Raw genomic sequence first — 27,457 nt, forward strand, 5'->3', positions numbered from 1 at the left:
TGTTGCTCCCAAAAAAGATGGAAGTTTCCCTATTCCTCCCACTAAGTACAAGCAAAAGCCCTGAACAAATATGAGAAGATTCTGAGAGGTCAAGAGGAGACAGACTGGCTAGGAATTTCGGGGCCCAAGAATGGAAATGGTGAGCATCCTGAGTTTTCTCTTTGCCTCAAATATTCCAGACTAGGTGCTAGAGAAGCCAGCAACCTAGAAATGCCAAAAAGGTGTAAGGTGCGGGCAGGGAGGGTGGGGTGGGGGAAGTGCAACTATGTAACACACTTAGAGATAATCCATGAATCAAAGAGAAAAATCTAAAGGAACTTAAAAACAAACAAACAAAACATTTAATTGAACAAATGAAAATATAACATAAAATATAACAAAATATAACATAAAAAGGACACAGCCATAGAGGTATTGAGGAGAAAACTTACAGCACAAAAAATATACATTAGAAATGAGGAAAATCGCTCACATGCAGTCCCATCTAAAGATCCAAAAAAGAAGAGAAACATAAACCAAAACTGTAAAAGCCAATCTCACAAGTTAAAGGTGGCATTGGATTGGGTATCTATTATAATTATATCACAATAATTTGCCAATTCACTCCACTTAGTCAGTGAGAGAATTTCTGAGCTCTAAATAATTGGCCAAGAGTAAGTTCTATTAAACCTCAGGAAGAGCATTTGGTTCCAAGGTAGCAATTCAAAGAGCAGCGGCACCACCGTTCCTTAGTGGTGGTAGTCAACATTTCATCAGCCTCTACCAGTTCTCAGAATACAATCAGTTCTTTTTTTAAAAGGAAAAACAAGTTTCTATGATTAAATGTAGTTGGGAAATAAACAAAGGAAAATAAGATTCTTTACTGTGAAACCTCGCAGAGCCTTTGGCCTGCAGACAACCCTTATGAATCTCCACATGGCATGTACCATGTCCCAGGTTTATTTGGCCACAGACACTTTTTCCATGAAGCATTTCATGAGAATAGTGTCTGTAAAATTCATTAACAGCACAGTTCTCCAAACAACTTGGGGAACTATTCTATGGTCCTCTACAGTTTAAAAGATTATCAGGGCTGAATAGAAATGCCAAGTGTACTTGTTAATAATGTGGAATTTTTTCAATAAATGGAATTACACATATGTTGATATATATACAATTTGCTATGTATGCTATTTTGTATTCACAGCAAGTTTCAAAACTTCATATGTCAAATTTGCTGAAGGTGTTAACATCATAGATATTTTTATGCTTAAGAAAGTCAAATTTTGTGCCAAAAAAAGAGCATTTGTGGGAAGTTTTAATTCATTATTTTATTTTGAAGAAAAGTGCTACTGAAAGTTATAGTATACTTCGGGAAGCTTATGGAGAACATGCTCCATCTCAAGAAACTTGTGAACGCTGGTTTAAATGCTTTAAAAGTGATGATTTCTATGTGAAAAATAAAGAACGTCCAGGTCAACAGAAAAAGTTTGAAGACCAACAATTACAAACATTATTGGATGAAGATGTGTGTCAAACTCAAAAACAACTTGCAGAAAGATTAAACATTGTTCAGCAAACAATTTCCAATCATTTACAAGCAATGGGAAAGATTTAAAGGAACCACACTTTGATTGTAAAATGACCAGAATGAGCCAGAAGACATGGCAAAGTAGTTTTGCTTCATGATAACGCACCATCACAAAATTCAAAACCAGTTAAAGACACGTTAAAATATCTTGCCTGGGAAGTATTAACCTACCCACTGCAGTCACCAGACCTTGCTCCTTTGGATTACCACTTGTTCTGATCGATGGCACATGCACTTTCTGAGCAGCACTTCAAAACGTACAAAGAAGTGGAAAATTGGGTCGCTGAATGGTTTGCCTCAAAACAAGAAAAGTTCTGCTGGGACATTATCCACAAATTACCTGAAAGGTGGGGGAAATGTGTAGCTAGTGATGGACATTACTTTGAATAAAGCACTTTTGATGTTTCTCTTGAAATTATCATGTTTTCTTTGATTACAAAATCTGCATTATTAACTGGTACATCTGTTGTTTTCAAACCTCAATTAATGTGATTTTTTTAACCCACCACAGTGGAAATGCCCTACTGCTCTCTGTGATCAGAATGAGTATCAGGAAGAAATGCTTTGAGGTGGAAAGTGAAGGTGTGGGAGAGCAGAGGGGACTGGGCAGCAGTAAATAGAAGGGAAGACTATTACCAAGAAGAGCCTGGCATGGGCTGTTCATGAATCAGCAGGTAGAGGGCCCCAGTATGAAACTGGAAAGGGCAAGACCATTCAGGCCATGATGATCAAGTTAAGAGTTTTGACCTTTTTATTAAAAACAATGAAATGCCAATAGGGAATTTTTAAGTAGGGAGCAACAAGATTAGCCTTTCATTGTATAAAATCTCTACAGTATAGAGAATGTATCAGGGTATCAGGAATGGGTGTGGGGAGGGCTGACCTGGTGCAGACAGGAGGTGAAGGCAGCCTGGTGTTGGCTCCAGAAAGAACTGAGAGAGTCTAGGAGGTTTTAGGGCTCCTTGGTAGCTGGATGCAGGTAAGGGGAAGAAGAGGAGGGTACCAAATGATTCCCCAGTTTCTGTCCAGAATAACTTCAGGGTGCAGTAATACCATGTAAAGAGCTACCAAATATTTAAAAAGAAGAAAGGAGAAGGAGACCTGTAAATTTGAGGTGTCTCTGAGGTATGTCCAAGAGTAAATGCTGAGTAAGTAGCTGGAGGTTTGCTAAATATTCTGGAGAAGAGATTGCCTTTTATTTCCCATAAAATGCCAAGATAAAGTTCAAATGGATTAAACATTTGCATGCACAAAATTAGCTCATGCTCGCCAATTCAGTGTTTGGGCTTTGACCTATAAAGCAGGAGGTCATGGTTTGATTTCCAGTCAGGATATGTGCCCTGGTTGTGGGCTCAATCTCCAGTAGAGGACATGCATGAGGCAGCTGATTAATGATTCTCTCTCATCACTGATGTTTCTATCTTTCTCTCCCTCTCCCTTCCTCTCTGAAATCAATAAGAAATATATATTTTAAATTAACTTGTAAAAATTAACTCATGAGTGATTGGAATAATATAGGAGAATAATTATAAAATCTTAATACATAGAATCTTTCCAGCATAAAAGAAGAAAAATATAAATATTTAATTATGTAAATTTAAATATGCTATATATGAAAAACAAATACTTTATATACATTTAAAAGGCAGTGGGAAAATATTTGTAATCTATATATAAAATGTAATATACTTACTATGAAGGACTATTTCAAATAAAGAATAAAGATTAACATAAATAGGAAGTTCATAAAAGAAGAAACAAAAATGACCACAAATGTATTTTTAAAGTAGGAATAAAAAACATACAAGTTCAAACAACACTTAAATGGGTTTTTGCCATCAGAATAACATTCCTTAGTACTAGTATGAAGATGAAGAAATAGATGCTGTGCATTCTTAATAGGAGAGAATACTGTTACAACACTTTTTCCTGGAGAACAATATGAAAATATTAAGTATCCTCCTGGACCCTGTATCCCATTCCTGGGGCATTAGCTCAAGGAATAATCAAATAAGTACACAAAAATATACATATAAGAATATTCATTATAATATTATATATAATAGAGAAAAGTTCTCAAAAATAGTTGCCTACCCAAAAGCTGAATTGACAATGAGTTAAAAAAACAAACAAACAAAAAAAAAACAAAACAAAAAGAAAACATGGTATGCCATATCATGGACTAAAACCAATAAAAATGATAAAACAGAAACACGTTAAAAGATATATATTTTTAAGTGAGAAGGAGGTGACATAATATAATATGAGCATTGTAATTTCTTTCAAATATGTGTGCATATTGTATCAAGATGTTACCAACAGTTATCTCCTAGCTCCTAGCAGTGCAGTGTTAAATAGTGGGGTGTTTTTCCCCCTATAACATAGTATTTATTAATTCATCTTCCATACTTTTTATTATTTGTGGGATAAAAATACCTGGAAAAAATGGGATGCTTCCCCAATATTATTTTTACACCCACTGATGACTATAACTATCTGTGTGTGTTAAGCCAGTCTACAAAACAAAACCATCTATGAGTGATTTTCTGGAGTGAGCCTATTCCTCAGACCCAGGAAAACTCAAAAGGAAAGCACAGCACGTGACACAGATAAATATGAAGGTATCAGAAGTTGCTTCTCTCACATCTTGACTGTTGATATCTTCCCCAGAAGCACACCTAAGACTCCCCAAGGATGGACCCGGGAGCCAGGTGCTGGAAAATTCTCCAGGAGAGAGGTGAGCATTCGGGGACTTGGTTTCCTGGAGCTTAAATACCCATCTGCTTCTATAGGCTCCTTCCAGGTCATCCTTTTCTATTTTGCAAACCAGAGTGACTCTGGGTGAGCAAAGCTCTGAAAACCTAGACTTGCCCTGCCCTCTACATTTCAGGACTCCTGGGCTCTCCTGGAAAAGCAAAGGATGGAATCTTTTCAACCTACAAGTCCATGGTTCCTTTTGAGAAGATGATGAAGACTTGAGAGTCTCCCTTCAGCAGATACACATACATTCAACATTTCACATCTGTTTCAGGTTCACAAACTCCCAGGAGCCCATAAGGAATGATTTAGAAGGAGCCCAGGTTAGGGTGGATCCCCTAGAAACAACTCTCTCCACTCCTAGCCTAGTAGCCACTGTGGCTCCTTTAGAACCTGCCCTTGTCCTCCTCACCTGCTTTCCCCAGGGCCACCTTCTCTCCTCACTCTCCCCACCCCCGTAAGCATCCCTACCTTCACTAACAGTCAATGTGGAACCTGGAGTGTCCCAGTACTTTCTACCATCACCACCGTCTCTTTTCATTTTTCAAAACCCACTCCTCTGTCTTTCAATAAAAATACAAGTTGTGGCTGAATGCAATTGCTACAGAGATCCTTCCTTCCCTTCTTCCACTAATACAAACCTTTCAGATGTTAGCATAACAGCTCATGTCTTGTGTTTTACAGCAGCATCTCTGAGTTGTACAGCACTGTTAGTCTCAGCAAGCCTATGTACAAATACTGGTTTTGGAAGAGCCTCATTTAATGACAAGCAGTGGGTTATTTTTAAGCAGACCTTCATCTAAATGCAATGTCCACTCACCTTTTGCAGAGAGGCTCCTGATTTTTTTTTAACAGTGGTAAGCTCAGAAATATTGTGGTAAATTTGAAAACCCAGTTCCTGGGTCACTTGCCTGTAAATCCTGGTGTGCAGACACACGTGCCATTTAGGCCTTCACTGTCACAGGTGCCTCCGTTCAGACAGCTGACATTAGCACAGGGATCCTTGTAGGATTCACAGTGAATTCCTGTGGAGACAGACACACAAAAAGGGTGACTAGTTAAGGGATCTTCAGCTCCTATGGCCTTTGAGAGCAAAGTGTTTGAACATCCTGGAATGGTATGAAGACAGATCCTTAGTGGCACTCGTGTGTATGTGTGCGCGCACATGCCCAGTCTTGACTTTTGGTTGTTGTAAAGACATATTTTATGAGAAAATAACAAATGCAATCCCTTCTCAGAGGTCCTACCACAAGTCTTTCATCTGGACTTTCTCTGAGCACATATCCTCAAGCCTGGGGACCAGAAAATTAAGGGCCTAAAAGTTCAAATTTATCAGGGGCCAATACTTTCTGCATCTCCAAAAGAAACAGAAAATAGCCAGGCAGCCTCCTGATGGGAAAGAGTTGGATCCAGTTATGTAAGTGAGCCTCAGTAAGTGATTTGGGAAATGGCAAGAGAGTGAGCCCCCTGGTACTCAGACGGCAAAGACCTCATTAGTTCCCCATGCCCTAAAGTTAACATGTCTGCACATACTACATTTCAGACCTTGCACTGTGCTTTCCACCAGATTTGATCCTAACAACAACACTATGAGATGAATGCCTTCATTCAGCCATTGTAGGTGAGAAAACTGAGGAAAGAATGCAGGTCCTGAGGCTGCAGGGGAGGAAGCTGGACCCTGAAACCACAGGCAGTCTGCATCTGAGTCTGTGCTTGCAAAATAGTTCTCTTAGAGTGAACGCACACTGGCATGCAAACACACAAAATTCTATGTAACTCAGCGCCCATTTAACCAAAGAGAAGCATTTTAAAAATCATAGTGAAAACAGTGGCTTCCCATTGATATTTAAAAAGGTCTATGTGTGTGTATGCATACAAATACCCGAAGTTGGACTGAGAAGAAAATGAATTCCTTTGATTTTCATGTTATGTGTTTCTATAGTGTTGGAATAACTTTATAATGAGTACCTGTCCTATATAATAAAGAGCTAATATGCTAATTAGACCAGACAGCAGAACGACCAGTGGGTGGGGCTTTGGGGACATGAGGCAGCTGGGCTGCCAGGGCCAAGCCCCTTGCATGAATTTCATGCATCAGGCCTCGAGTTGTTTTATAATTTGATAAAAAACTAAAAATGTGGCTTTTCCTAAGGCAGGATTTATGCTGTTGTTTTAGTGGAGAGCCAAGATGCAGGCCTAGCTCCCTCTCTCCCATTCCTCGCTCTCTGGAGAGGAAGATAAATTACATTCTACTCTGTATAAGAATCTATACAATGATATGCTCATCCTTCCTGGCAGCATCACGAAGAACAAGCATAACGCAAACAGAGACTGAATCGTATTTACATAATTTGCTATCCACTCATTACTTAGCTCAGATTACAAAAAGGCTGCCACACCCCATGACTCATCATTTAGTCACTGAAATTACTCTTCTTGGGATTCTTCTCTCATCTCTTTTTCAATGCCTTAAGAAGTTAGGGCTCAAGAAAGAGGAAAAACACATAAGAGAAAATAGAATGAGAACTGCCTCTCTGTATTCACATAAATGACTTGCTTGAGCCTGGTAAAGCATTTTAGAATGGACGGCTTTTCATTTCTTTTTATCCGTTGCCCCTCATATCCAACCCATGAACAATAGTTTGCCAGCTGTGCCCTAACCCGTTTGGCTCAGTGGATAGAGAGTCGGCCTGAGGACTAAAAGGTCCCAGGTTTGACTCCGGTCAAGGGCATGTATCTGGGTTGCAGGCACATCCCCAGTAGGAAATGTGCAAGAGGCAGCTGATTGAATGCTCTCTCTCATCAATGTTTCTAACTTTCTATCCCTCTCCCATCCTCTCTGTAAAAAATCAATAAAATATATATTTTTAAAAAGTTTGCCAGATGTTTTCCTAAAGTGCCTTTCAGATCTTTGCTTTATTTTGCTCCCTGCAACCACCACCCCCAACCCCAAGGCCCTGTGCTCAGTGGGATATGGCCTCTCTGAGCCCTGTCCTAGTTCCCTGCCCAGCTCCAGTGACTTGTGTGAGCCTGAGACTTCCAGCATCCTTAACAAACCCAGGAGATGCATGTTAATATACAAGCTCAGAGTAATTTAATGATAAAATTACTTATTAGCATAAAGTTAGTGATTCTTTGAGAGAGAGGGGTTAGAGAAGAGAAAGAGAGAGAGAGAGAGACATTACTTTGCCTGCCTAAAACTCTCTATTTCTTTTTCTTTTTTTTTCTTGCCTAAGATTTTATATATGTCTTCTTCTTCCCCATTTGACGCCCCCCCACCACCACAGCCATTCCCACCCTGGCAAGCCCCCATCACCCCTGTGTCCATTGGATATGCTAATATACATGCATACATAAAACTCTCTATTTCTATTCCTCACTGATTCCCAAGTAATGCAAGCTCAACTGAAAGATCGAAATCCAAAAGGGCCCTTTCTGTTTCCAAGTGTTTATCAAAAAACAAGGATTCACATATTTACATGTTCCCCTGAAGGCTGGCCAATGGGGAACCAGCTGACAAATAAGACTTTCAATTATAATGGGAAATGGGTCTGAAGCCTAGAAACATTTCCATGAGCAATCAAGGATAATCTTTCCTGGGTTTCTAGTGGTAGTCAGCTAATCTCACCTGCATGATATTAACATAAATAACACATTAACATACAAATTACCACATTTTCCAAATAAGGCTGAAGAGCAAAATCTAGGCAAAATATTTAAACATCTTAGCCTTAAAAGACTTCAATATTGCAGATTTGATTAAAACACACAAAATAATAAGCACCTTCAATCTTTTGTGTGTTTTTGGCAATAATTCTATCCCTTGTTATGTCTCTTTTTCAAGAGATAAGATATTGGATCACTTGTGACCCAGTGAGAGTTTTCTGGCAGCAAGATGGAACAAAAGCCAATCTTGACAGAAACATGATGACTCCGAACCAAGATGGTCTTCAAGTCCCCAGTGAGCACTCTGGTTACTCACATTTCTATACTCTGAGCCTTGCTAATCCCTATATAAAAATATTTGTCATATTGCTTAGCGTGGCGATTAGAGCTATGAGCTGGAAATCTTAAGAAGAGAGATAAAAAGTCATGAATATTGCTGTGCTCAGATGGCCTCCACTCCTGCCCTTCTCCGGGGGCCCCAGATCTCGCTTTCCTGAGCTCATCATTCCCTAGGGGTCCAGGTGCATGTACAACATGGAGTGTTGGGCATCCTAAGTCCTCTGACAAGAAGGACTTAGGCTATTATTTAATCAGAAGAGCAGACTGAGGCTGAAACACACATGGAATAATGAGGTTAAAGTTGAGAAGTCAATTGTAATTTCTGAAATAATTTGGAAAAAGTTTTTTTCCCAAGCTGGTCATCACCTGGCACATCCTCGCTGTCCAAGGCCAGCTCAAACCCCCTTTGTCCAGAAAGCTGAGCCTGACTCTCCCAAGACAGAGGCCCATTCTCCCACCATCGTGCATTGAGAGCGTGCTAAGTTCACGCCATTACAGAGTTTAGTGTGTTAAACCATGGCTTATCTGTTATTCTGTCCGATCCTGCTTTCCTCTCTCCCCCCAACCCCCCCCCCAAAAAAAAATTAAATCTCTGAAGTCCTTTAAAGCATATCTTAATGCATGGAAGAAATAAGGGTATACCACCAGAACCCTGTCTTTTCAGGAGGGGCAACTGTCTGTGTACTTTGGCTAATACACAGGTAGGATTGCCAGAGGAGTGAGAAGCGATTCCAAATCTGCCTCAAAAACACCCTATTTTGTCAGGGAAAACCAGGTCCACACTTCAAACCGAGACTGTGGAATGATACACGCATCAGCCATTGGCAAGGGATGCAGCACGCACTATTACGAAACTTATGTTTAGTCTCAAGCAAAAATAAACTGTAATTCAGTCAAAACTAATAAAAATTCATACTTTTCATATTAAGGAATAGAGAGGCAATGTTTCTGAAAAGATCTCTACTCCAACAAGGTTCTTCATGGAAGTTAATTTTAGAATTAAAATGAACAAAAATTCAAAGAGTCGTATACCAATTATAAATCTTTGTTGTCATCATGATTAGTCATGATTAAGATTTTTTTTTAAAAAATTGTTATTTTGATCTCCAGGAACAAAAGTATTCCAGGTAAAGAAAATTAGATTGAAGTGTTCTTAGAACTTATTATTCTCTTTAAACCATTATTTTATGTTCAAACTTATTTCCTCCATGAAAACTTTTCTATTATTTCTACCCTCACAGAACTCAACTTTTTCCAAATTATTTCAGAAATTACAATTGAGTTCTCAACTTTAACCTCATTATTCTATGTGTGTTTCAGCCTCAGTCTGCTCTTCTGATCATTAAATAATAGCCTGAAACAGGAAAAAAAATCTTGACAGATTTCTGCATCTATCTCACTACACGAGAGGAGGTAGGTAGACAAAAAAATCCAGAATTCTGGTTCCTGGTTACACAGAAGAAATAATTTTGGTCAACCTCAAAAATTCTCACATTCTATAATATAAATTCGGTAGACTTTAAAAATACATAACAATATAGTAATCACCAGAGGGGAGGGGAGTTGAAGAGGTTGGAGAGGGTAAAAGGGGATAAATAGTGATGGAAAGAGTCTTGACTTGGGGTGGTAAACACACAATATAATATACAGATGATGTATGTAGAACTGTATACCTGAAACCTGTATAATTTTATTGATCAATGTCACCCTAATCAATTTAATAATCCTATACAATAATCCTATGCAAATCAACTGAACAGTTAAACTATTGGTGAAAAGACTGGTCACTATGACAGGTACTAACCACCAGGGGGCAGACACTTAACATGGAGGTTTCTCCCAGCCCACAGGCTCCTGGCCAGACAAGGCAGGTTCCAGTGCCCCCCCCCCAATTGCCCTGCCCATTGCCCCACAGATGGAGGCAACTGGTGATGGCAGTGGGGTGATTTGGGGGGGAGGGTAGGGCCAGCCAGTGAGTAGGCCAGTGCCACCCCCACCATCACCCCACAGAGGGAGATGACCAGCAGCCATGGCAGGAGGTGGGGCTGGCTAGTGGATGGTGCCAGGTCAGCCAATGCAGGTGCCAGTGGGAGCCCCTTGATCGCCCCATTGGTTGCCTCACAAATTGGCCCTGATGCCAGTCAGGCCTAGGGACTCTTATCAGTGCACAAATTTCATGCACTGAACCTCTAGTAAGTAAGGAAAAAAATAATCAGTTATCATTTGATCAAACCCAGAACTTAGTGACCTTGCTTCTGAGACCCTCCCCACCTCTCCAAAACATCAGAGAGTATGAAAATTATAGGAATAAAAATATTTATAGTCATCCAAGAATTATTTATAATAGCCTCAGATTGTATGCAACAAGGGAATAGATAAATATACCATAATGAGAAAATTGTATAACAATTTAAAATAGAATTAGTAAAACTTTCTTTTAATATATAAATCAAACAGTATAATGCTAAGTATGAACAGAAAATTGCATACTCAATTATAACTATAAAAATATGGATATTAGAAAAGGATGAATCAATACCAATGACTATTTTTCTTGTATTCTGTTGTAAAGTAATGGGATATTTTGAAATTTCTCTTTTTCTAATTTTTTTTCTTGTTGTTATGTTATTTTCACAATTTAAAAAGTTTTTTTCTTTCTAACTTTTGTCACCAAAAATGTTAAATAAGTATATTGTCGATCATTTAGTTTATCCTGCTAGAAATAAAAATAAAGTGGAGTGGTCACTTCACTTTTTGACAATATGAAGTTAGGAGTCCCTTATGAACTAGCTGTGAAATGGTTTTGCAAGAAGCGTCAGCATTCTGGTGTCTCCGAAAGGAGGTTACTCTGAGTCCCTCTGTGCAGTTTGTTTCTAAAAATTTCATGATCCACAATGGAAATTTACTGGGAAAATGTTTGAGATGGTTTCCCCTAATTAGTATGTCAAGCAGCAATTTCAATTCAAGTCAAGATAGCTACTTAGCATTTGCTTTGTGCAAGCCACCATATCGAAAGCTGCCGAGAATTAAAAAACAACAAGCAGCAAACTAAACAAACAAACAATACAATATAGTCACTGCCTTTCACTAAATTCTTATTTAATGTAAAGGAGAAGAAAGTCTGAAATCAGAAAGAATCGACTACAAAGCTGGCTGTGGTTGTCATAACAGATACAGAGAAAATGATGGGAGAGTCCAAGCAGTGAATCTGTTTGGGAATCAACATTATAGAAAGTAGATACTGTCAAAGGATTGAATGAGAGCAAAAAGAAAAAGATCCAGAAGAAAACCCTGGGGACCAACTGAATTTGTGGTGTCCCAAGGAGGAGGACTCAGTGGGGGCTGGGAGTGCAGAATCCAGGGGGCAGGAATGAAGCTGTGGAAGCTGAAGCAGGGACTCAAGCGACCAATAGAGCAAAGGAGCAGGAACACAGTCAGGGTAAGAGGCAGAAAAGGCTTTGTGGATTCACTGAAAAGGCTCCACTTAAGTCACCGCTAACTAAACCCATTTTAGCAGAATGGTACGGCCAAGCTCCAACTGAGGAGGGTTAAGAAAAGATAAAACTTAAGAAAATAGAGGTGCTGTCTATACCAACTCTAAGGAAATTTGGTTGAAAGAGAGACAAACGGGGGATTACTATATTTAGAGTCAAGTTGTGATTTTTAAATCCATATGGAATTTATTTAGAAGTGTGAGAACATTTATTTTTTCTGTTTAGCAGCCCAATTTTTCTAGCACCATTTTTTAAAAATGTCTCATTCATAACAAGCCCTCTTCAAGAATCGCACATTTTTATATGTCTATTATTATCGACAAGGGTTTCTGGACCGTTCCTCAATTTGGGTCAGCTGTCCAATCTTGCACCTGTAACATAGGAATATAATAATAATTGGAGCATTTAAATGGGTTTTAACATCTGGCAAAAGTTCCACTCACTGATTCCCTTTTGCAAAGTGTTCTTAGCTGTAGTTGCCTCACTTCCTATTATGCCCATTCTTTTTAGGCAGTTATCATCTTCATTTGTTTAATTTTTAACAGTAAAGCTCATCACTTAAAAATGCATATGGAAAACAAGAAGTTAAAGTCGTGACCCTCCCTGCCAACACACCACCTATGCAAGTTCTAACTAGTTAGTAACTGAAGCCCACCCATCTGATAAGATGTATGTATAAAATTTCCTAATTTTATACATACATCTTATATGAAAGTATATCAGGTGAAATGCTTCCAAAAAAAGGAGAGAATGTACATTCTTCAAGGAGAGAAAAGCACAAAAATCTTGTGACCTCTCTCCTCTCCTCCCTCATTCTTCTCTGAATTGCAGAGCCTGGTTTAGCCCTTTCTGCTTCTCTTTTAATCCCTTGTACACCACCACCACCACTTCCCTATCATGCTTCATTTAGACGTTCTATTTATTGCTAGTTTTCTAGGGTTCACCTTCCTCTTTCCAGCAGTCTTATTTAAACCTGAACCTAAAATGTCTCTATAAGTGCACCAAAATTAAATAATCAATTTACCTGCCCACTGGGATGACATATGTAACACTTTTATGTCTTTTAATATTTCCTACCCCCATTCCCTTTAACACATAGATTTGGTTTAAATTATATGAAAATTTAGTGTGGTCATTTTAATTTTTCCTCAATAAGAGGTATGAAAAACATATTTTAGAGTGATCCCTAATGAGTCATGCTTTTGTATACTTCCCTCCCCTTGAGCATGAGCTTCTAGCCAATAGCATATTCCAAAAGTTAAGAAAGAAATGTTGAAGATGCAGTTAAGGTCCTAATCAGTTGACTTTGAGTCAAACATAGGTGGGCCTGGCCTAATCAGGTGAGACATTAAGAGGTGCAGGCCTCTCCTAAAGTTAAATACGTGAAGCAGCAGAGTCTCTCTCATAACTGCTGACCTTCAAGAAGCAAGCAGTCATCAATTCTACAGCCACAAGGATATGAATTCGTCCAACAATGCAAAGGGACATGAAAGTTGACCCTTCTTTATTCAAGCCTCAGATGACAACTCAGCCCAGTCAACTTGTAAGACCCTGAGCAGGGAGTCCATTAAGCTAGACTTAGATGAATAAAATTGCTAAGTAATAAAATGGTGTTGTTTCAAACAATGACTTCATACTAATTCTTTATGCAACAATACTAATCAATATAAAAGTAAACCTATTTTTCAGAAGACTTTTCCTCACCATTGAATTATCATTCACAATCACATCAATATCATATCTAAGTTTTTCTCTGCATTTAAAGCAGTCTTTTCAACCCTATTCCTCTTGTTCTCTACCTTCCTGTATCTGGCTATCTTTGCTCTGATTTAGTTACTGAGAATATTTTTTAAAGAATTTTCTGAGAGAAGGTGTTATATTTTCTGTATCTTGAAGTGTACAAAATGTCTTTCTTTTGCTCTCAAACATCAGTGATCCTTTAACTACCAGTCCTTTTTATTGAAAAGTCTAAAACACTTCTTCACTATTATTAAATTTCATTACAGAGAAGATGAGTCCAAAGCTGGTTTGATTCTTTCTTCTGTATGTAATCTGTATTCCCTTATAAAAACAATTCTCTTTATCCTTCCTTGGATTTGGAAATTCCACCAGGAAATCTCAAATTATGTGTCTTCCCCTTCATTAATCCTCTGGCACTGGGGAAGCCCATTCTATTTGAAAATGTCAATGGTCTTCTGCTCATCGACTTCTCCTTTTAGTAATGGGTCCATTCTGGTTTCATATCCATGTTTCCTTCCTCCTTCTTCTGGAGTGCCCAGCCCTCAAATGGAAGCAGAGTTCTTGAATCTTTTCTCCACATTTCATATCCTTCAACTCATGGTTTCTATTTCCTCTTGCTTTTACTTCGAACATGAATTAGTTCCTCCTTTTACTTTCCCAGATCTAAATTTAATGTTGAGTAGCATATACCAGTCTTTTCACTTTTTCTCTTGAGTGTTTAGTGTTGTTATTATTGCAATTTTGTTTATATTTCCTAGATTTTTCCTCTCTTTGGGTTGCTGGCCCAGGCTTCCCCGTACTGGCCAGACTGGAAGTTAGCAATGCCAGGCAGAGACAGATAATACCGGGGATTCTCCTCCAGTCCTAGATGGGCCAACCAACATGGTCCTAAGACTTGGGGTAGAGGCTTCCCTCTTGGGGTTCTCCAGGAATGAACAGGAGACCATTCTCTCCTAGCCACACACACACATACAAAAAAAAGGACCAGTTCAGCTCCACTATGCAATTCTCCTTAAGGACAGCCAGTATCTACTCAGTCAGAGCCCTCTGCCTCATGGAGTAACGTGTAGCACATCCATGGCATGTATGGCCTCTCCACAGGCTGAGGAGTCCTTTGGGCTCAGCTAGTCATTGAATCCTCCATTCTCCTCAGAACCCTGTCCCCTAAACCTGCTGTATGCAAAGGCACCCAGCATCTGCATCCTTTTCTTAAGAACCCAAACCGTCAGATGTGTTTGATATCCCCTTCAGGGCCATCTACCTCCTTGAAGCATCCCCAGAAGAGTCAGTCAGTAAATGAGGGAAGAGGTCACAGAAAGGTAGACAGGAAGGAATTTAGAACATACAAGGAAGGCTTAACCTTGAGCATGATGAGGAGCCATGATCACCTAATGAGGAATAAAATAAGGTTTAAGTGGTTGTGATTTCAGGGAAGTTTGTAGATGCATGGGCCAGCACAGCAACATCACCTGAGAACTTACCAGAAACTCAAATTCCTGGGCCCCATCCTAAGTATACTAAATCAGAAACTCTATGGGTGAGGCACAGCAATCTGTTTTAACAAGCCTGCCAGAAGACTCTGATATAAACTTAAGTTTGAGAACCACTACCATGGAATGTGGAAAATTAGATAAATTTGAAAATGTTTACAAATGATGAGCTTTCTTTTATGCCATTAAGATGGAAGTAGGTGATTTACTATGGAGCTTGGGATAAGAGGGAAAAGTTGGGAATACCCACTGAGAAAAATGAAAGGGGGAGGTGAGCAAGTCACAGTCCATAAATTTGTAGAGACACTAGTCAGTCACTGTGCAATTGTATTTTTTGCTTCTTAGTCACAAGGACACGAGCAATACCTCAAAAAAGGGAATGTTTGGGGCATGTTCAGGATATACCCTCGTAATGACTTGGTCATTTATAATGATGAAATTTGTTTCATAAAATTTTATCATATACTCTATCATAAACTAAAGAGTTATGGAATTTAAAATTTTTGAAGTACATCCACCACTACCAATTTTGTCATTAAAGAATCTCAAGATATCCATAAACATCCCTGTCCTTAACTTTACCCAGGCAAGATAAAGGCCAGTCCATTTAAGAGATTTATCCATGTTCACCAGGAAGCCAGTGGCAAGACCTGGATGAGTCACTTAGGTCTCTGGATTCATTGCTCATTTATTCTTCTTCCCAGCACTCATATTTTCTAATGCTCTGACAAACCTAGAACTCAGAAGCCATTTGGATGAATCCAACACATCAGCCCTTGTGGAAGCCCGTGGAGTCTAGCTCTAAATGGGCACCACAGGCCAAGAAGCATCAAATCTGCCAAACACAGTGCACAGACTTGGCCCAGCTTCAGCCCTTCTATCCAGGAGTTGGATCAAGTTCATCCCTGTGGCCCATCCACAGAGAAGCAACAGGGGCTGCCATGGAAGGTCGCCAGGCAGATGGATGGTATCAATCAAGTAAGCAGTGGAGGGAGCAAGAGGTTATATGAAATGGTTATAAGTACGGCCCACAAAAGCATTTTAAAAATCTAAACCCACCCCTGAAGTTATGGCTTAGAGAAATGTGGGCAGCAGCTGATAAACAGACTTTCCTGGACCAGTGTCGTCTGAGGGTATCTGGGCTCCAATGAAACCTCATCATCCACCAACTGTGGTCCGAGCCCATGGGGGAGACAGATGCAAGGGTATCAGGGACCATGCTGGCCAGGTTCATGAGGGATATCATTATCTACCACCTCACAGGGTGAGAGAGAAGATTTATGAGTGAAGGCACAGAAAGGCTTAAAACAGAGTCTACACATTAAAAAACACTTGGTCAGTGTCAAATGTTTTTCCCGAGTGACTTTGACAGGCATTCACTCAAATGAACTAACATTTCCCTCCCAACTGAATCATTTAATAAGAATTCACTTATATGCCAATACGTGAGATTCCACCTGTATCCTCCACCCAAAAGCACAACATCCTAACTTTGCCCAGCAAGCACGGAGCTAGCTGCTCCCCTCTCCCACCGTTTCCACAGCCGTGTCCTCAGATCTATGCCTGATGGCCCACTTACTAGCAATCCTTGTCCTTGACTTTTTGCATATTCCACAAAGAGGTGAGGATGTAGAAGCAAAGAACAGGAGAGAGATTTTTCAGTTTATTAACAGAAAACCTGAGATTTGCCAATTGGTCTCCTTGGCCCCATAAATCATCCCACCACCACAACTACTTGATTTTTATTCAAAACAATTTCTGCTCCCATGAAAGGTTTACCCATTTAAGTTGAGAAATCTGTGAGGACACGTGTGGCTAATCTGGCGCAACAAGGCCCAACGGTCACTCACCTTTGTATTCGGCCAGGCACACGCATTCATAGCCATTTCCGAGGTCCCTGCAGGTGGCCGCGTTCAGGCACGGGGCAGAGAGGCACTCATTGTACTCTTCCTCACAGTAGAGGCCATGGTAACCTGAGGGGCAGAGAGAAAGGACTGCTGTCAAATGTGTCCCATTTCCACCCACTCTGGACCAGCCTGCCCTTGAGGCACCTTGGGGTTCACAGGAAAGTGGGGCACAGACAGATGGGATGTAGGAGCGGGTCTCTTGGGGTATAATTGAAATGAAGATTTCTGGAAAGGCTATGAAGAGTCTGTTCCTAGCACCCTCCTTCACGATCCCCAGATTTAACAGTTATCTCTGACGCTCCAGATACATACGTCAGAACTCACAAGCAGTGAGAAGTGTGTTTTCCTTTTGAAAGTGTATCCTGCTGTGCTCTGATTGTTGCATGTTTGATCATGAGGAATTGCTTTGTTTGATGAATGAATGAATTCAAACCAGAGAACAAAATTCCCCAGTAAAGTCTTTTCATAGAAACATATTTTTGACTCAGTGCTCATTTCTCTCAAGAGTAGAACATTCGTTGATAAGTGAGAATATTATTTTCAGCCCAGCTGGCGTGGCTCAGTGGTTGAGCATTGACCCATGAACCAGGAGGTCATGGTTGGATTCCCAGTTGGAGCATATGTCCCGGACTGTGAACTCGATCCCCAGTAGGGGGCATGCAGAAGGCAGTTGATTGATGATTCTCTCTTATCACTGATATTTCTCTCTCTCCCTCTCCTTTACTCTCTGAAATAAAATTTTAAAAATGAACCCTGATCTCTTGATTGCAACTCTATATTCTTAAAAAAAAAAAAAAAAAAAAAAAAAGTTATCCATTATCTGCCAGATGGTCTCCTTATTACATCGTGTTCAGGGGCACTGATGGCTGTTGAATATATGTGTTGTGGCCACAGGTCACTGATAGCAGCAGAACTTCCATCTCCTTTCAAGGATGTAGACCACATTTTCCCTCCAATCAAGTCAAAAAATATATCTAACTAAAAAGAATTCTATTAAAGGAGAAAAGGATCAATGTATTTGCTTTGTGTTTCAAGTCAGGAAACAAACTCAGCTAAGCAGACATAACTGAAATTCCTGAGGAAACATGGGCTACCTTTTTTGTTGTTGTTTCTTTAGTTATGATTATTCACATTATATTTTTAATTGTGCTCAAATTTTTAATTATTCTAAATATAATCTTCGCAATAAAAAGAGAGAACGAATAATTCCTTAACCAAAGATGGTTTCTACCCTCCTCATCTCAAAACAGGTGTTTATTCCAAAGGACAAGAAGATAACATTCCTTGAGATTCACTCATGAGTGTTATGCTGTTTTTAACTTTCAAAAACATGTGTTACTGCCAATTTGCAATGAAACTGGATCGTTTTTGTCTGGCCCTGTCCAAACAATGAGAAACATGTGAGTGCTCTCAAAAATCACCCTGTCTGTGTCGGTTCTGAATCCAGATAAGCAGAAAAAATAAACCCTTGCTCAAGTGGGAACTAGAACCTCTAGCTTGTTTCCAGCTTTCCAACTCCTAGCCAGACCTCAAACTCAGAAAGTCCCCTCAGGTTCTGCTGAAGTGTTGAACTGTTTTGCTTCTTGTGCCCATCACAGTAGGTTAAGCTCATATTGGTATTCTTAACCGAGCATTTTCCAAGCACTGGCCATTTCAGTTGCTTTTTGAACTGCTTTCCAAACTTAGCTGGTGATAAAGACTCCTTTGAGGAGACCTTGACCTACTTAGGACAAATAGACCATGGTTCTAAATTCTTCTATCTCACCCTTTTTGTAGTTTTAGGGAAATATTTTGCATTCCTCTTTTTTTTTTTTTTTTTCAAAGTTTGGATTTTGTTTTTGTTGTTAACCCTCACCCAAGGATATTTTTCCATTGCCTTTTAGAGAGAGTGGAAGGAAGGAGGAAGAAACAGAGAGCGAGAAACTCTGATGTGAGGTAGACAGACACATTGATTGGTTGCCTCCAGCACGTACCCCAAACATGCCTGGGAACTGAGCCTGCAACCTCAATATGAGGTACATATCCTTGACCAGAATTGAACCTAGAACCCTTCAGACGCTCTATCCATTGAGCCAAACTGGCTGGCCCATTATTCTTCATCAGACTGTTTTCTTCATCTAGATCAGAGTTACGCAATTAACAGTAATTTTGTCCTCCAGAAGATTTTGGCAGCTTGATATGTTTTTGATTGCCATAACTAGAAGGGTCATTATAAATGTGTGTGCATGCGTGTGTGTGTGTGTGTGTGTGTGTGTGTGTGTGTGTTTGTGTGTGTAAACGTGTTGGCAAGGATGTGGAGAAACTAGAACCCTGTGCACTGTTGGTGAGAATGTAAAATAGTGCAGCTGCTATGGAAATCATTATGGAGAGTCATCAAAATATTAAAAATAGAACTGCCATATAATCTACAATCCCACTTCTGGGTACTCATCCAAAAGACTTGAAAACACAATCTCAAAGATATATTTGCATTCCCATGTTCACTGCAGCATCATACACAATAGCCAAAAGGCAGAAATAACCTAAATATCAATCAACAGGCATGTAAATAAAGAAAAAGGGTATATTCGTACAATGGAATATCAGTCTTTGAAAAGAAGGAAATCCTGCTATGCTATATCATGGATGAACCTTGAGGCCAAATGTTAAGTGAAATAAGCCAGTCACATAAGGGCAAGTACTTTGTGATTCTAAAGTAACTGAACTCATAAAAGCAGAGGAATATGGTGATTGCCATGAACTGGGGAAATGGAAATTGAGAGTGGATACTTAATGGGTATAGAGCTTAATTTATGCAAAATGAAAATGTCCTAGAGCTATGTTGTACAACAACGTGCATACAGTTAATAACACTAGACTGTAAACTTAAAATACGTCAACAGAGTAGAGTTCATGTTATAGGATTTTATTATGTGTGTCACGATACATGATTTTATTATGTGTGTTTTCTGGCTTCTTCTCCATGTGGAGAAACAACCACAAGCAGCATCTTTTCCATTGTATTTGCTCTCATAGAAGATGTTTAAAAAATCAACTGGGAAGAAGCACATATTAACCCTAAATGCATTTTGGCCTCTGAATTGAGGCGCTATTTACAGAGACAAAAAATCAAAAGAAAATTTCATGAAATTATCTATAAGCATTTTTTGTTTTTGTAAAACAGTAATCACTATCTTTTTCTACTAGCAACAAGCTAAGCAAATGAGGAAGTTATTTTACAGAGATCATTAAGCTGGTGATGCTTTTATTCCTTGGAGGGGGGGGGGGGAAGATAACGGTTTCATATGCTAAAACTGTTTCTTCAGAGACAGTAACATTTAAATGCCTTTATGGAAATGTCAAGGCACCCTTTAAACTTTGTGCCAAAAGACCTAAATTGGACTGTTTGAATGAAAAAGGCCATCCTTCCAAAAGAGAAGGATTCTGCAAAAATGAGGCTGCCACCCCTGCTGGTAATTAATTTGGAAAAACAAATTAGCTCAGAGTAATAGGCCCAGCGTCTAGAAAAATTAACCTAGTCCAGTGGCCAGCAAACTCATTAGTCAACAGAGCCAAATATCAACAGTACAATTGAAATTTCTTTTGATAGCCAATTTTTTTTAACTTAAACTATATAGGTAGGTACATTGTTATTAACTTAATTAGGGTACTCCTAAGCTGGCCTTTGTTGTTGCACGTTGTTGTACAACATAGCTCAAGGGGCCAAAGAGCTGCATGTGGCTCGTGAGCCGCAGTTTGCACGACCACTGACCTAGCCCAAAGAACGTTTTAAAAATAAAATAGAAGACCAGAAGCATGGAATCAGAGTGGCTCTTCCCAGGGCACTGACTTTCATCACCACCACTCTGATTTGGGCATGACTTCTCCTGAATATTCAGCTCCAATCACTTCCTTAAAATTGACCAAGCATAGCAAGTGGCAGGATGTGGGAGTGAGACAGAGTGGTCCAGATGGCTGCCATGCTTAGGCTGAGTGAGTGGATGATGCTGCCATTACCACAAATAGACATGTCTAAAGAAATAACAGGTGTTTGAGAAAGTTGACCAGTTGGACATGTTTAACTTGGGGCCACTTACGGAGGTCCTGGTACAGTTGGAAACAAATGAACTCCAATAACATAGAAGCATCACTTTGAGAGGTTAGTTGTCTATAAGTGGTAAAGTTTTCCTCAAAGAAAAACATGGAGAGGGAAGAAGAAGGTCAGATCTACATGGATGGGCAGGTAAAGAACAAGAGGCCAGGTCAGGAGAACTGAGCAGGGATGGAGCCAAGGAGAGGAGGAAAGACCAAGGAGGGCAATGCCATGGGAAGACAGGAGAGGAGAGGAAACCAAGGAGGTCTAGTTTATGGTGTCAAAGGTTCCAGAGAGTGAGAATAACAACTAGATGAAAAGAGTAAGACCTTTAAAACCATGGCTCTCAATAGGGGCTATGCTGATCTTTTGAGGGTACTTTGGAGATTGGGGCGGGGGTGAGGGGGCTGGTTATTATAGTAATTGAAGGGTTCTACTGGAATTTAGTTGGTTTGGGCCAGAGATATTAAACATTATGCATTGTCAAGATTCCCCTCCACAATAGAAAATGCTCTGGCATCCTGAACTGTGAATAGTCCCATTGGAAAACCCTGTGGATCACATTGCAGGTCAAAAACCTAACTGCTTCACCTATACAGCACAGTTTTTAAGGTACACTGAGTTTTCCTAAACTGGAACCACTGGGTATATCAAGAGAAGATTGTACCAAAACATGTTCACCATTTGGAAAAATCTCTTCCTAAGAGCAACAGAGGAAGTTAAGTCACCAAAAAAGCACACCTGTATCAGTAAACCAAATAAAATATCTTCAGATAATTTTCTGACAATACCATCCAAAGTAGCTTCCCCACTAGTTACTCATCACTACACTCAATTGACTTCCATCATGGCACTTATAACTGCCTGAAATCATATTTCTAGCTTAGTACTTTACTTGCTTATTATTTCTCTTCTTCAGCTAGAAAATAAGCTTAAAGGCAGAGGCCATAATTGTGGTGTTCACAGCTGTACCCACAGTATCCAGTAGAGAAAAGACACTCAAATATAATAATAGTGCCTAAGCACCCAAAACGGCATTGATTAAATCAGCACACATTTAAGATGTGCCTGTGATGTGCCTGGAACTTCCAGGTACCAGGGGTATAAAGCTAAATGGCAGAGTCTTCACAAGGACTTCAAGCAAGTTAGCAGCATCTGCTTATATTATGTCTTTTGTGTGTGTTAACTTGTTTAATCCCCATGACAAAATCATAGCCATGACTAGTCCCGATTTATACATGAGGCATTAAGAGTCAGAGTGGAAAAAAAAAAGTGCTTAAGGCCACACAGTTGTTCCTGTGTGTTCTTCCTACTGTCCTAGGTTGTCCCCCAAATGCATTACCAAGAGGATTAGTGTGGTAGGACCACCATGACCAAGTAGTACAGACTGCTGCCTCCAGGTTTCAAGAGGCCCTTGATCTCTATCTTCTCAACACTGTCCCAAGACAACACCATTGTTGTCTTGCCCCACACTGGGTTTATTTGAGAGCTCTTGTGCCCTTCATCCATCACATCCCACTCTGAAAAACCCCAAACTCCACGACTCTAGCTCTAACCAGATGGCTTTCACACTCTGGGTGACAAATTGGGACAAGTCATATTTGTATCACCCCAGGGGCCTCCCTGCACTTCCCACTGGCTCAGGAAAAGCAAGCTAGAAGGACCTTCCAAAAACACTGGTGTGTGTGTGTGTCCAGGCCAGGCTGCTCACTCCCCTAGCACAGACCTAATTCAAGGGGAGAGTGAATGTGAAGCATTTGGGGAGTTTTGTTTGATGAGAGTTTTTTTTTTTTTGCTGTTTCACTTTAAGATCCAAAGAGTGGAGAAAGGGGGAGCATTATCTTTAAGACTGTGTTGCATCTCCACAGATGGTTCCCTCATTTCAGGTTGAATGGATAAATGTGAGAACCCAAGACTCCCTGATTCAAGTCTAGGCCAGTCCCCAGGAAACCAAGTCTTCCAAACACCTCACACATAGTAGTTAAAGTGGACAATGAGAAAATAGTTCTATTATAATACTGTGATTGACTGTGAGCTTCCAAATTCTGGCTAAACTCACTGATTGCCACAGAGCCCTTCAGAACTGGACTGTCCCAGGCAGCACATTCATTTTACTGAACAGAAAGTTTTGCTGCAGAGGAAACTGTGTGTGTGTGTGTGTGTGTGTGTGTGTGTGTGTGTGTGTGTGTATGTCCATCGCATTCTGTCTCTTTGCTGGTGTGTTCACAATAGGAATTGTTTTAAGAGCAGGGAAAAAATGTATCAAGCATGCAGATGCTCTGCTCTAAATTGACCTGTGTACTGAGTGAGATCTTCCCGGCTTCTGTGGGATAACTACACTTTCCTATTACACACACACACACAAACACACACACACACACACACACACGCACACACACGCACACGCACACACAAATAGAGACTACCTATGGACATGAGGAAGCTGTGCAAGTGAACACAGAGCTTTAGCAGGTATGTGCAAAATGGTGACTGCTGATGTTGCTTCTTTTGCTCCCTAATTTCTTATCCTTTCATTGTGAGGGGCATTGTGGCCAGAGAGGAAATATCTGTGAAATGACCCAAATCAGTCAATATTTCCATTGTTATGGTTCTCATAAACATTAAGTTGAAAGGAGAGTAAAATAGAGGCTAAAATAAAGTTTTAGGTTCTCCAACTGAGCCATCTACAAATTTCACCTACTTCCCTGGGCTGCTGAAAGAATGGGTGAATAATGGAGAACCTATTCTAAGTCCTATCCCAAGTGTTCAGGCGTTGGTTCTCTATCACTGCCTTCACTAGTCATGAGGGAAGGCTGGCGATCCCTGGGTCTGCTGTTTGCCTCATCCATCAATTCATTCTTTAATTCAGCAAATAGTTGTTAATCACCCACTATGTGCCAGGTACTGCACTCATCACTGGGGCTCGGAGGCTGTGCAAAAACAGACACAGTGCTCTACTGGGGCCATTTAAAGGAGGAAGATGGCAAATGATCATCCAAATAAATGTAAAATGCCAACTGCATTTGCCTCCAGAACAAGGTTGAACCAAAGGAAAAAAAATCAATCTCTTCGTAGGACTTTTTAGCCTTGTCTTACAAATGTCCTTTTTTCATGATTCTTTTGGCCACTAGAGGGTGGATTCTACCTATGATCTATACCGGCTAAAAGAAAGGGAAAGAAAAGGTTACTCAAGAGTTTAACAAAAGATAGATATATTTAAATATAAGGATTTGTTTTACACAAGGGAACTATAGAGCACCAGAATGCAAATACTTAAAGAAGAAATGTCATTTGCTTTAATAATAAAACTTAACATTCATATATTTGCTTATGGCTTACAAACAAATTTACCTCTAAGCTGCAGTTAAAATTTTCCATTATAAGAAAGTCTATTTTTCTTACTAACTATAAAAATTACATTTAAAAATGCAAGTGCTCGCAACATCATAACAAAAGCACTCAGATTCAAGATTAAGTGTGACAAGATAATATTTTACAAGTTGATTTTAAAGATTATTGTGGTATGTGTGTTTACCTATAAACAATAAGATGCTTTAATGAAATAATCCCATAAGCTCAATTGATTAGCATGTTTACTAGTATATATACATGGGAAAGTGGTTTGGGTTATAGTCAAGGTAAGAAGCATGATGAGCAGATTTGGAAAAGAAAATATAACTTACAGCCCTTATATTCTAGGGGTTTTCAGTATAAAATGTATCTACCTGGACAAAGAGCCCACCACAAGCAACAGAAGAGGATTGGGGCAAAATCAGAATTTAATATTCTATTGCAGCACTTTTGAGAGAAAGAGAAAAAAAGTTCTAAAATATGTCATTCAACTTTTTTTACAAACCATTGGTTAAATTTGATTTTAATTACCCCTTATCCAGTTATCACAGCATGTTCTTTTGAAGTGTTTGCCCTCCAAAAGGGCTTGTGTCTGTGTTCATCCCACTAGACCAGTGGGTCTCACAGTGGGACCTGTGGACCAGTAGCAACAGCATCACCAGGGAACTTGTTAGAAATGCAAGACCCCAGGCCCTATGTGAGACCTACTGAATCAGAAACTGTGGGAGGTGCCTAAAACTCTGAGATTTTAATTACCCTCTACCAGATTATGATGCACACTTAAATCTGAGCTACAGATTAGCAAAGAACACAACATCTCCCACAACTTCTGATGCAGGGAAATGGTAACAATTACCATGTTTAACCGAAAATATGACATCCTCTGAAAAACAAGACCTACTTACAGGTTTCCTTTTGAGTGAAATATAAGGCATCCCCCGAAAATAAGGCCCCCCCTAGGCTAAACATGAGAGATTTGGTCCACTGATTCGGAAAGAAATGGAGTCACAAGAAATTCACCAGGAAATTCAGGAATTGGATTGTTATGATGATGTTCCAGAAGATGATGACATGATTGTCATTGAATAAATGAGTAAATTCTTGATACTGTGGGATTCACAGTTTGTCTGGTTTGTGTTGACAACTACCGTACTACCATACCGTATATAGGTAATGAATTTCCTTTATTTTCATTTAACAATAAATGTATACCGTATTCTTCTTCATGGAAAAATAAGACATCCCTGAAAATAAGACCTAGCGCATCTTTGGGAGCAAAAATTAATATAAGACACTGTCTTATTTTCAGGGAAACAGGGTACCTATAGCAAGTGCTGAATATGGAATGGTAATGTGTGGGTGGTTGTTTTTGTAAGAGAAAGGAAGGGGGGGGAGAGAGAGAGAGAGAGAAAGAGAGAGAGAGAGACAGAGAGAGAGAGACAGAGAGAGAGAGAGAGAGAGAGAGAGAGAGAGAGAGAGAGAGAGAGAGAGAGAGAGATTTGCTGTTTCACTTATTTATGCATTCATTGGTTGATTTTTCTATGTGCCCTGAACCAGGGATTGAAACCACAACCTTGGTGTATGGGAATGACACTAACCATCTGAGCTACCCAGGGCTAGCATGGAAATGTTTTTAATAGCCATGGCTTCCCCTCAGCATATCAACAAACCAACAGTAAAACAAGCAGTCAGAACATGTACCCGTCACAGGCATAGAAACAAACCAACAGTGAAGCACACAAAGGGCCTGCCAGCCACAGACACATGGACTAAATGAAATTGCACTCCTCTTGGGTAGAGTTTGCTTAAGGAGGGAAAGGAATGCATAGAAATCTCAAGATGACAGCAAATGCCAAATCAGAAAAGAAAGGCCAAAATGAGGAAACGTAAGGGCATGGAAGTGACATTTATAGTCCTCCCTGTGTGACTGCGAGTCATACATTCCTACTCAGAATGAGAAGAAATAAACTTAAATTCAGATTGGTGAGCATAGTTTTCTTCACTTCCATGATCCAGCTTCCCTGACCCACAGTAAGAGCATTCAGCAGAAAGGAACACAGACAACTCATAGTAACACAGAATAGAATGGTGGTGACCAGGAGCTGGCAGTGGGGGAAATGGGGAGATGCTGGTCAAAGAGTACAAACTTCCAGTTTTAAGATGAGTAAGTTCTGGGGGTCTAATGTACAGAATGGTGATTATAACTAATAATATTGTATTACATACTAGAAGACTGCCAAGATTGTAATCTTAGCCAAAACTGGTTTGACTCAGTGGATAGAGCATCAGCCTGCGGACTCAAATGTCCCAGGTTTGAATCCAATCAAAGGCATGTACCTTGGTTGCGGGCACATCCCAAGTAGGGGGCGTGCAAGAGGCAGCTGATCGATGACTCTCATTGATGTTTCTAACTTTCTATCTCTCTCCCTTCCTCTCTGTAAAATATCAATAAAATATATGTTTTTAAAAAGATTGTAATCTTAAATGTTCTCACCACAGAAAACAAGTGGTAACTATGAAAACGTTAATTAGTACTTTGGTGGTAATCATTTTGCAATATATAAGTATATCAAATCAACATATTATGCACCTTAATAATGTTACATGTCAATTGTATCTCAATAAAGCTGAATTTTTTTAATTTTTAAAATAATAGACAATATGCAATAATAAATTTTACAAACCAACAATCGAGAAATGTGATCTAACAAAATTGTGCTGTTTTCTATTGACAAAAGGCATCCTCATGGATACATAGTTTGGTACCAAAGGACTTGCGTGATGGAAGACAAAACATTGTGATTGCTTTTTTTCCAGAAAAAAATGGTGCATGGAATATGCAATGCAGATCATAGATACTTCCCCTTCCCCTGGGGCAGGGAGTGGGGTATTTTCACCCTCATATCACCCTCATATCAAGTAGGGGACATTCAAAGGCACAATGCAAAAGTGCAATCCTCTAACTCCCTATTAGTCATTGCCATTCTCAAGGAAATAAGCTGAATCCTAAAGATTGTTAAACACCAAGCAAAGTTCTCATAGTCACTCGGGAACATTTTTAGAAGCACCTA

At 39.7% G+C, this 27,457-nt stretch overlaps 1 protein-coding gene across 1 annotated transcript in view; it reads right to left on the reverse strand.

Annotated features, from left to right (window-relative positions):
- DNER (delta/notch like EGF repeat containing) overlaps positions 1 to 27,457 on the reverse strand; it is a 220,306-nt gene that overhangs the window by 17,316 nt on the left and 175,533 nt on the right. Inside the window, exons 9-10 of the mRNA XM_036421970.2 lie at positions 16,907 to 17,029; positions 5,239 to 5,352 (exon numbers count right to left, since the gene is read on the reverse strand). Coding sequence (XP_036277863.1) covers positions 5,239 to 5,352; positions 16,907 to 17,029 — 237 coding nt within the window. The remainder of the gene's footprint in view (positions 1 to 5,238; positions 5,353 to 16,906; positions 17,030 to 27,457) is intronic.

Source organism: Pipistrellus kuhlii, unplaced genomic scaffold, assembly GCF_014108245.1.
Source record: "Pipistrellus kuhlii isolate mPipKuh1 unplaced genomic scaffold, mPipKuh1.p scaffold_m20_p_7, whole genome shotgun sequence".
NCBI lineage: Eukaryota > Metazoa > Chordata > Mammalia > Chiroptera > Vespertilionidae > Pipistrellus > Pipistrellus kuhlii.